Source organism: Cucurbita pepo, chromosome LG04 (genome assembly GCF_002806865.2).
Source record: "Cucurbita pepo subsp. pepo cultivar mu-cu-16 chromosome LG04, ASM280686v2, whole genome shotgun sequence".
NCBI classification, from domain to species: domain Eukaryota; kingdom Viridiplantae; phylum Streptophyta; class Magnoliopsida; order Cucurbitales; family Cucurbitaceae; genus Cucurbita; species Cucurbita pepo.
In genome coordinates, this window is record NC_036641.1 from 4702807 (window position 1) to 4714148 (window position 11342).

The following is an 11342-nucleotide window of genomic DNA, read 5'->3' on the forward strand; positions in this document are numbered from 1 at the left end:
ACACAAACCAATCAAGACAGAAAGAATATCAATTACGAACAAAAGCAAATCCAGATCGACACAGGCAAATAATTTATGACTAAAGAAATACCGTCCAAAATTTATAAAACAAAACAGACGTAAACCTAACATTAATTTATGGGTCTAAATCTAGAAAAGAAAACATAGGGAACACAAAAATAGTAGATCCCACAAACAATTATTAGGACTTATAAAAACCATAGTGTTTTAGTTTCATGACGTATTCACTTAGCTCACAACACCACTTCAAAAAGGCCTATAAATCCCACACAAACACACCAATCCATAGAACAACAACAAAAAAAGTGCACAAAATGGGAAGCCTTGAAGAAAAAGAGACCCCAAAAGTTCATGTAGTAGTGGTTTCATGTCATGCTCAAGGCCACATTAATCCACTCCTCCAATTCGCCAAGCACCTCGCCCACGTTGGTCTCCAAGTCACCCTCCCCGTCATTTCCTCCTCCTCCGACCACCACTACCGCCACCTCCCCCGCTCCCTCACCGTCGACCACGTCCCTCTCCTACCATACCAAGGAGCGGAGACAGAGACAGAGACAGAGACAGAGACCGTCCTGGCCTTGTGGGAGCGACGGAAGGCCTCAATGGGTGTGTATCTAAAGGAGCTCATGAGGTGCCATGAAGATGGTAGCAAACGCATAAGTTGTGTGGTGTATGACTCGGTTATTTCTTGGGTTCTTGACATTGTGAAGGGGTTTGGAGTGATGGGAGCAGCGTTTTTCACTCAATCTTGTGCTGTCAATTCCATTTATTATAGTGTTTATAAGCATTGGGTGAGTGTTCCATTGGACAAAGGGTGGATTTGTGTTGATGGGTTTCCATTGTTTGAGGCGTTGGATCTGCCGTCGTTCGTGGCGGATCAAGGGAAGTATCCGGGGTTTCTTCAGCACTTGGCTGATGAACAATTTCAACGTTTGAATGAGGCTGATTGGATCTTTGCCAACACTTTTGATGCCTTGGAACCACAGGTATGATCATCATAATTATAACCCATCTTTAATTTCTCATCATTTTCTTCGTATCAATTTTAAAAATAGTTTTCGTTTTCGGAATTTCCCAGAAATAATTGCAATAATTGAGCGTTAGAACAGATTCATGTTTGGTTCGGGAAGGAAGGGATGGATGGTCGAAGTTTTGGAATGAATTGAAAGACAATCAGAGTCCGGAAATAAACAAATAAAAAAACAACTCTCCCCTGTTCCTCTCCACTGATCTCTTATCCCTTTTCCGTCAAATGAATTATTAAATCTCGAGTCTGTGTATGAAACAGAAAACAAAAATGTTAGATTTGAGAAGACGAGGAGTAGACCTAAGCAAAGAGAGATCTGAGAAGACGAAGGGTACGGTTCGGATTTTTGAGAGTTTCATTAATACCCTAAATTTTTTTAAAGAAACTTCAAAAATATTTTAAGTTCTTTTAAAAAAAATTTAAAAGTAATGTAAGAACAAAACAATTGGACAAAATATAAAATTTATTGGTATTTTTATTAATTTAGCTCGACATATCAGGAAGTGAAATGGATGGAAAGCCATTTTCCATTCAAGAATATCGGACCAATGCTTCCTTCAATGTACTTAGACGGAAGGATCCCAAACGACAAAGATTACGGGGTGAGCCTATTCGAATCAAACACAAGTTCTTCCATGAAATGGCTTGATTCAAAACCGGAAAACTCGGTCGTATACGTATCATTCGGTAGCGCAGCCGAATTGGGTAAGCCTCAAATGGAGGAGTTAGCGGAAGGGTTGAAGCTAAGCACGAAATCCTTCTTATGGGTCGTGAGAGAATCCGAACTTCATAAACTTCCACACAAATTCATCGACGAAACAGCTGAAAAAGGGCTTGTAGTAAAATGGTGCCCTCAGCTACAAGTTTTGAGCCACAAATCAGTGGGATGCTTCGTTACGCACTGCGGTTGGAACTCGACGCTCGAAGCGTTGAGCTTGGGGGTGGGGTTGGTGGCGATGGCTCAATGGTCGGACCAACCGACGAACGCGAAGTACGTGGAGGATGTTTGGAAGGTGGGGAAGAGGGTGAGAATGGAGGAAGATGGAGTGTGCAAAAGAGAGATGATTGAGGTTTGTATTAATGAAGTTATGGAGGGAGAAGATGGTGAAGAAATTAAGAGGAATTTGAGGAAGTGGAGGGAGGTGGCCAAAGCCGCCATGGATGAAGGTGGAAGCTCTGACATGAACTTCAAGGATTTTGTGAACCAGCTTTTGGGAAGAACATAGATTTGATTGGTTGGATGAGTGTCATGATGATTATGATGATGATGATCTAATTATTTGATGATTCCTTTGTTGTCTTTTTTTTTGTTTTTTTTTTTTGTTTTTTGTTTTGTTTTTTTGATGATGAATGCAATAAGTTGTGTTGAAATTCTTAAACGAGTAATGGAGGAATCTCGATTTATACTCTTCGAGTTAAGTAGTTGGATGAATTGAAGTATTGGTGTATACGGGTTAGGTTGGGTTGGAGAAATGTTTTGGACTGACCCAAAATTTTGGATTGGTTGGGTTGGTGACCCGAGCAAATCCGAATAGGGTTCATGACACAGCCTAATTATATGTTTTTGAGTTGGGTTGAATTGAGTTGTCATCTTCTTCATTTTCGTAATAATTTTAAAAGTATGGTTGGATTGTAATCTTATTTTCAACTAGTGATATGCTCTACTAACTGAGTTGTACCGGCTATTTCCAACCGATTATTTTTGTTTATTTTCATAGAAGATTTGAATCGGTAACACGAAGATTTTGAGTCTTCTGCTCTACCAACTGAGCTATACTGGTCATTTCCGACACGTTATCTTTATTTATTTTCATAGCAAACCGGTGAGACAAAAATTTTGAGTCCTCTACTCTACCAACTGAGTGATACCGACTATTTCCTACACATTATCCTTATTTTCAATAGCAGATTTGAACCAGTAAGACGAAGATTTTGAGTCCTCGAACCGACCTGAATTTTCAAATAAATGTTAGCATGCAAAAAAATGTCAAATTTTCTCTATCATAGTTGACAATACCTTGCCCATATAGGAGCAGCTTTGGCTGAATATTGTACAGAAAACAACACACTTTAATCATTTATGATGATCCCTCCAAACAAGCACAAGCTTATCGACAAATGTCTCTTCTTTTACGAAGACCGCCCGGCCGCGAAGCTTATCCGGGAGATGTTTTTTATTTGCATTCACGCCTTTTGGAAAGAGCCGCTAAATCAAGTTCTGCTTTAGGTGAAGGAAGTATGACTGCTTTACCAATAGTTGAGACCCAATCGGGAGATGTTTCAGCTTATATTCCTACTAATGTAATTTCCATTACCGATGGACAAATATTCTTATCTGCGGATCTATTCAATGCTGGAATCAGACAATGTGGGTATTTCCGTCTCCAGGATCTGCAGCTCAAATTAAAGCCATGAAACAAATAACAGTCAAATCAAAATTGGAATTGGCTCAATTTGTCGAATTAGGTTTCGTAGCTATGAAAATGCTTAAAAGTTGGAATTCACTTGTCTAACATGAGGTATTAAACATGACATGTCGTGTCCACATAATTAACTTGATTGTGAATGATAGACTTAATTAAAAAAATGCACTGACTTCATCTCTACTGTTTCCAATGTAGTGAGATATGTTAGATCATCACCGAAAAATTGATAAATTTTTAAAATTATATTAAATAGAAAAAAATTGAATGTAAAACACTCGTTTGTCACGACAATTAAATGAAATTTCACTAATTATATATTATTTATAGATGATGATATCTCTCAACATAAGGTATCTCTCAACATAAGGTCGCTCATTCTTAAATTAAAAGTATATAAATGGTAATTATTTACCGCTAAAATTAAAAAAAAAAAATCAATAATTTGAAACACTCGAAAATAGAGGGTTGGGTCGAGCAAGCAATTAGGATTTGAGTTAGTTATCCATCCAACCCTACTCACGTATATTTTTATTAATTTAATTAACTAATTAATTATTTTATTTTATTTTATTTTATTTTATTTTAACCGCCATCGCAATAGAAGTACAGAATTCCCTTGCTCTGTTCTTCGCTACCACCATTAGAACATCTCTATTCAATTTCTTCTCCAAAAATCGCTGCGAATAACCCTTCGAAGATTTACAGGTTTTCTTTCTCAATTATTCGATTGAATATTTCTTCAATGGTTCTTAGCAATGGCCGATTATCTTCCACAGGAAGTCTTATTTAACATCTTTCTGAAACTTCCTCCAAAAACCCTTGTCCTCTGTTCATGCGTTTCAAAATCATGGCGCGCTGCCATCTCTGATCCAATTTTCATCAACGCCCACTTCAACAAGTCTTCAATCTGCAACAAGAAATGGCTGATTCTCAGACGGTATTTTGGCACAGGAAGCAAGAAGAAAGAGCGGTATTCGCTTCATTTCGACACAGAAACATTGGATCTATACCAGGAATTGAAATTTCCATTCATCAATTGGAATGGGGATTTTAAGTTAGTGGGTATTTGCAATGGATTGGTTTGCTTTTCTGGTCTCGACATTCTCTTGTGGAATCCATCAATTCAAAGAGTCGTAGCTGTTCTTAGAACAAGCGATATTATCACCATCTATGATGCCCCAGATAAATTTGCACTCGGGTTCGGCTTCGATCCTCGGGCCAACGACTACAAGGTGGTAAGATTGTTATATTTTGAAGATAAGAGTCCTTTTAATTATAAAAGATCTCCTAAAGTTGAGTTGTATGAGGTTAGAACAGGTTGTTGGAGAGTAATTGAAAGCAAAGCTCCTCGTTGTGAGATAGTTAAATCAGAATGGACTCAAGCTTTTTTCAATGGGGCTGTTCATTGGGTTGCATACAGGGAAAGTAGCAGGGGTTATAAGTGTTTCATTTTGAGATTTGATATAGTTGAGGAGTGTTTCAGTTTAATAGCTTTGCCTGATTGTTTGGTTAATAGCTCACCATGTGACTTGAAAGTTTCAGTTCTAGGAGGAGCACTTTCTATCATGTTGTGTGGCTGGTACTGTTTTGAAACATATGTGTCTTCTGTTTGGGTGCTGCAAAACTATGACATGCCTGAGTCTTGGACTAAATTAACCAGCTTCGAACCGTCTCAGGAGTTGGGAATGGTGTTGGGTCTTAGGGAAAATGGAGATATGATAATGGAATCTAAAAGTGGAGAAGTGGTTTTGTATAGGCCTGAAAAGCAGCTTATGAAGGGTCTTGGAATCTATGGTGGTGAGGGTTCTTTCTATTTAGATACTTATGTTGAGAGCTTGGCTTTGTTGAATGAAGGGAAAGGAGGCTTGGAGAGAGTGGCTGAAGTTTATGACTGAGTTCTTACTGTGCTGTTAGCTGATTGATAATAATGGTATGATTCATTTCTTAGTGAATATATGATATGACCCTTTTAACATGTATATTATGTTTTTACTTGGTCAAGGCCGACTTTGGAGATATCGAGCGTTTTCATTATAAGCTCATCCGAAGATTCGAACACATATCTTGATGTTTTATTAAATTAATAGGTTCAGTGTACAGTTTGAAATATATTGAATGGTTCTTCATTTTGGTCATTGTTTTTTATGACATGAAAATGAAATGAAAGGTCTCAATCTCTGAGGCAATGACAATGTTAGTGTGGAACCCTTTTGGGCTTCCCCCTCAAGGTTTTTAAAACGCGTCTGTTAGAGAGAGGTTTCCACACCCTTATAAGGAATGTTTCGTTCTCGTCTCCAACCGATGTGAGATCTCACAATCCACCCCCCTTGGGGGTCTAGCGTCCTTGCTAACACACCGCTCGGTGTCTAGCTCTGATACCATTTGTAACAGCCCAAGTCCACCGCTAGCAGATATTGTCCTTTTTGGGCTTTCCATTTCGGGCTTCCCTTCAAGATCTTCAAAACGCATCTGCTAGGGAGAGGTTTCCACACTCTTGTAAGGAATGTTTCGTTCTTCTCCCAAACATATGTGGGATCTCACATAGCGACTTCATTGTTTTGACATGATGAAATCACTGCCATTGTAAGGCTTAGCTTACACTGGATTAGTAATAGAAGGAGGATATAGAAAGTAAAAGAATATATGAAGAAACACTTTGATCCTATATTTGGAAGCCGATGTTAGATGCTTCATATGTTTTTTTTTTCTCCTAAACTTCCTAGAGGTCAGGCTTAAGGCATATTACTGGTTTACAGCTTATTTCATAGTTAAGAGTTGCTTTGATGATGAAATTGCACTACTTCTGCATTTGTTTCTACTTTTAAGAACTTAGGAAGCTTGTAATCAAATTATTATTTGAGTTATCATTTATCAATAGATTATTTGGTGGAGAAGTCGAGTTCGAACAGAAAACAACACAATAAACCACCTTGGGTTACTGTGGTTGAGGAGGCAAGCTGGAAATGTAGACAGTTTGAGGTCCTGAATTTAAATCATTGTTGGTCACCCTACCTAGAATATTGAATAAACATCATAAGTTTTCTGAAGGAAAACGCTATAGGTTCGGTAGTCGTTACAACGGAATTAATCAAGGTGTTTATAAGCTTGTTTAAATTAAATGGTACACGTACAGCCTAGGGAAGCATGATGCCTTTTTCTTTTTTAAGTGAATTTTAGACTCTTTATTGTAGATTTCGGTGACTCGGAGAGATCGGATGATAATCCGATCGATCAAATAGAAAGTATGAGAAGACTGATACAAGTGGAGTTTTGTTATAGAAAGAAAAAGGGAAGAAGAAAAATAAGGAATTAGGATATGCTGTCTCCTTCATCTTGAACTATGACTCTTAACAGTGCAACTTCTGGCTTTCTTTGCTTCATAACGAGCTACGGGAGGTCGCTCGTGCTGGTTTTGTGACTTGAACAGAGAAATAAAAACCAGAATCTATGGTAGTTCGGTTACTTGAAGCCCTTGATTGTTTGAGAAAGCCATCCCAGGTTTGGAACTTTGTTTTCTTCTTTTAGCTGTGGATAATTACAGTTCAGTTGTTTTCAAGTTTAATTAGATTTGATTGTGTTAGGAAAACTTGGACCAAGGGATATTTGGAAGTAATTCAAAGGAGAACGAGGTAAGTCCAAGTTCATAAATTACCAATCTGTGTGTGCTTTTAAAGCATGTAATGACTGAGATTATTCTGAATTTATGAGTTTTTTGTTTGTCAAAGAATCTAGCAAGAAGAGTCCTTAAAGTCGATTCGTGGATTAGAGGTCGGTCGGTCGGTCGGTCGGTCGGTATGCAATCGTTTCTGTTATGCTCAATGAGCAGCCTTGTTTTCATCTGAATTCTGCAATTCTATATCTGAGTTCATATCAAAACCTGAAGAAACTGAGGAGCAATTAAAAGGAAGAAGTTAGTGAAAAAAACAACTTTTGCTGTTCATTTTTTTTATTATTATTATTTGGTGATGCATTGTGAGATCCCACATCGGTTGGAGAGGGGAACGAAACATTCTTTATGAGGGTGTGAAAATTGTCCTTAGCAGACGCTTTTTGAAAACCTTGAGGGGAAGCCCGAAAGGGAAAACCCAAAGAGGACAATATCTGCGACCGGTGGGCTTGGGCTGTTACAAATGCTATCAGAGCCAGACACCAGGCAATGTGCCAGCGAGGAGGCTGAGCCCCGAAGGGAGTGGAAAGGAGGCGGTGTTCCAACAAGGACGCTGGACCCCGAAGGGGGTGCATACGAGACGGTGTGTCAAAAGGAACGCTGGACCCTGAAAAGGGGTGGATTAGGGGGTCCCACATCGATTGAAGAAGGGAACGAGTGCCAACGACGACGCTGGACCCCGAAGGGGGGAGGAGGGTGGATTGTGAGATCTCACGTCGGTTGGAGAAGGGAATGAAATATTCTTTATAAAGGTGTGGAAACCTCCCCTAGACGCGTTTTAAAAACCTTGACGGAAAATCCGAAAGGAAAAGCCTAAAAAGGACAATATCTGCTAACAATGGTATTTCAAACAATACCCGTTTCAAAGCAGGGACAGATTCCTATGGAACAAATGTTTGTATCTGAATCCATTGATCTTGTGTTAGCTATCTTGATTTGGTTTAGTTTTGGATAGTTAAATCAAGAAATTCTTCTGTGCTAAGACCTGTGATCAAAGCGAAAATCAAGTTCATGAGAAGGCACCTTACGTTTGGTTTGCTTTGTGCCAAGGGTGTCGGTTTAGATCGATTTTCGGCTCATTTTTTACCCAACTGATACCGAACCGAATCAAACCGACCACTTGACCCAAATCAACCTTACCAACATAATTTGTTGTAAATATGAGCATAGCTTATTGGATTAAACACCAATTATCATCTCAAAAGGCAATTATTTGATATTCTACTCCTTAAATATAAAGGAAAATCTGGTAAATTTCCTTTTATTTTAACATTATAAATGAAGTGTTTGGTACCGTAAATTTTTTAGTTTTTCATATATAAAAGTAAGTTCCTTAAATTCGAGTGGTTTAAATTTCATTTTACCTTAGGTAGGCAGAGAAGAATTTTCGGTATGTGTTTATAATATAGAAAAGTCATATATGACGATGACCTATTATTTTCTTTTGCATCTAATGGTTCACTTTATAGATAATCATATTCTCTTACTTTCCGTTTTTCATCACGATTTTTCTTCTTCTTTGTCTCACCCGAAAAGATGATCAAAAGAATCAAACCAACCCCACCAGCACTCGCACTCAATTATCATACATCGATAAATTTAAAATTTAAACACATTCGTTGAATCTAAATTATCACGAAATTTAACCTAATAAACTCATAAAAAAAAAAGAAAGATCAACACAAAATCGAAAGAAAAATCTTCAAAACAAGAGGTGAGATTCGTCGTATTTAACGATATTTCAAACTTAAAGATGTCAAATTTGCACCTCCGAACACCCGTTACGTGTTCGTGATGTCAAACGTTGAAAATATAATGGGAATTTGTGGTGGGCATGGAGCTTTGTTGGATGTGAAGGTAGCCAATGAAAGAGATGAGATATTGGCTCACGACTTTCATAGACATGTGTGGCCAACAAATGTTAGGTAAAGAACAACTACTTTTGACTCATCAACTCAACGACAACAATGCACTAAAACTTCTTGTTAATTTGCCTTTATTAGAATTTCCACTATGAGTACAAGTTCAAGGCTCGAAGCTCGAGCTCTTTTATTCGACACTTGAGAATTTTACCGACAGAGCTATCATGCCTTTGTTTTTTGTTCTCTTAAAAAACGTCATACTAATAGAGATAGCGTCCCTTACTTATATACCTTTGATCTTCCTGTTATTTAGTTAACGTGGGACTCCAACAATCCTCTCTTAAATAAAGTACCACTAATTCTCTCATCGTGTTCATACGGTTGTATTGAATGATCCCGGTCGTTTGCTTTCTGTTCATATAATGCATACAGCTCTAGTTGCTGGTTGGGCCGGTTCAATGGCCCTATACGAATTAGCAGTTTTTTATCCCTCTGATCCTGTTCTTGATCCAATGTGGAGACAAGGTATGTTCGTTATAATAGTCATCTATCTGTCTAGCACTATCTAATATCAACTACCATTAATTTTCATTATGAGTACATCTTCGAGACCACAACTTCTTTGTTCAGCACCCGAAGATTTTACCAACATGGTTAAGTTAGGGGTATGACTTTGATATCACTTGTTAGAGATACCGACCTCCATATAGCTCCATAATAATATGATATTATCCATTTTGAGTAGAAGCTCTCACAAACTTCGTTTTTTGTTTCTTAAAGAGTCTCATTATATCAATGTCATTTCAAGATTAATTATTAATTAAGATAATAATCAAACAAGTTAGAAAAGTAGAAGGAAAGATGGGAAACATGAGTTCTTAACGTGGAAACCTTAACAAGAAGACCTTCTATTTAAATATGGAAACAAAGTTAGACGTTTAAATTCTGAACACCATGTCATATGGGATGTAGAGAAATGTTGGGGCCATCAAGTGCTGAACTCGGAACATGCTGGAAGGATTGTGAGGTAGTATTCAATCTTAAGAAGCCAGGAACATAGGTAATGTGACCATATTGCACGAAATGTAGAGGAATGTTGGAGCCATCAGATGCCGAATCTATGTTCCTAATTTTGATATGAATTTTGGGCACGGGTCTAACCTAGAATAAATCAATTTTAGGTGAAGACTTCCATGTTTCAAAGTTACAATTATGTCGTTCTATAAAGTCTTGTGTGGACAAATTCAGTCACCAATTATTGTTTGTTGGGCTTTTATAAAAGTAGTAATAACTATAATGTTCGAGGTAAAATTTCGTCATAAGGTTGAATACAAAAGGCTCGAAAAAAAGTAGGGTTATCATAAGCTAATGTATGGTCTAAAAAGTCACGAGGTTAAACCCGATCGAACTCTAGAAAGGTTGATCCAACAAATTGGACCGAACCCATTTGGTCAATCTCTTAACGGTGTAGGCCTATGCCAGTTTGTCTGACCCGTCGACATCTCGAGGATTTAAGGCTAATTTGGTTGAAACCTACATCGACAGAGCAATGTAACCAATCCTTTAGGGGTGATTCTCAAGCCACTAAGGTCAATCAAGATACCAATCAATTTAATGAATCTCGAACCGAAATCAAGTTTAAAGGTGAGAAAGAGGCCAAATGTTAGCTAATACTCAACTCTTTGGCTCTCGGAAGCTTCTACTAAGCTCAAAGGTGAGGCATTGAACACGAGCGTTATGTAATTATGACGTCTCGACAGTTAAACGAGATTTTCAAAGAGTGTCGGTTATAAGTACGTTAGTACTACATCGGTATCAGTTATTCTTGTTTTGTAAATACATTTTGCTCGTAGTTAGATACAATATATAGATATTTAATCAAGTCAACTATTCAAACATTTTCAATATATATATATATTTTTTATTTTATATAAGGATAATATTGTAATTTTATCAACAAATTATTTTAGAATTTTAAATTTTCTATCAATACATTCTTCCCAATAAATTTAATATCCTCATTTAATAAGGTAATTTATTTTTTATTATTACACCACCAATAATAAAATAAGTTGAATATTTAAATAGTTTTCTTTTAATATATCGGTTATAAATTTTGACCATTTTAAAAAATAATATCATTTTTTTTTTATTGTCGGTAGAGGTGCTCAAAAGTCTGATCAACCTAATTCGATCTGTACGATTGGATTCAATAAATGTTAAATCGGGTCATGAGTTCTACTAAACTTTAGGTTAAACCGATCACGATTTTAAGGATATAAAATTAATTTTTTCTCGATCCGAAAATCAAATTTTCACTCTTATTATTGAACCGAAAA

The 11342-nt window shown here is 37.2% G+C and overlaps 2 protein-coding genes across 6 annotated transcripts; both read left to right on the forward strand.

Moving 5' to 3' along the window:
* The first annotated feature begins 285 nt into the window (after positions 1 to 285).
* On the forward strand, positions 286 to 2467 carry LOC111792178 (UDP-glycosyltransferase 74E2-like). The gene is made up of 2 exons (XM_023673517.1): positions 286 to 1007; positions 1549 to 2467. Exons 1-2 carry the CDS (start codon positions 336 to 338, stop codon positions 2272 to 2274), a joined length of 1398 nt encoding a protein of 465 aa, XP_023529285.1. The 5' UTR covers positions 286 to 335; the 3' UTR covers positions 2275 to 2467.
* Positions 2468 to 4078: 1611 nt separating this feature from the next.
* LOC111793830 (F-box protein CPR1-like) lies at positions 4079 to 7332 on the forward strand. 5 transcript variants are annotated; one of them, XR_002814983.1, is made up of 4 exons: positions 4079 to 5404; positions 6666 to 6972; positions 7056 to 7103; positions 7200 to 7332. XR_002814983.1 is itself a non-coding variant. In XM_023675885.1 (2 exons), the coding sequence occupies exon 1, from the start codon at positions 4230 to 4232 to the stop codon at positions 5367 to 5369; it is 1140 nt and encodes a 379-aa protein (XP_023531653.1). In that variant the 5' UTR covers positions 4079 to 4229; the 3' UTR covers positions 5370 to 5404; positions 6666 to 7332. The 5 variants fall into 5 exon arrangements, 2 of the variants coding, with proteins under 2 accessions (XP_023531653.1, XP_023531654.1); XR_002814982.1 differs by having other exon boundaries at positions 6666 to 7103; XR_002814981.1 differs by having other exon boundaries at positions 7056 to 7332.
* The last annotated feature ends 4010 nt before the right edge of the window (positions 7333 to 11342 follow it).

Coding starts and splice junctions, on each gene's coding strand:
- LOC111792178 (XM_023673517.1), top strand. CDS start 336: ATGGGAAGCCTTGAAGAAAAAGAGACCCCAAAAGTTCATGTAGTAGTG. Junction 1,008..1,548: donor TTGATGCCTTGGAACCACAG/GTATGATCATCA, acceptor TCGACATATCAG/GAAGTGAAATGGATGGAAAG.
- LOC111793830 (XM_023675885.1), top strand. CDS start 4,230: ATGGCCGATTATCTTCCACAGGAAGTCTTATTTAACATCTTTCTGAAA.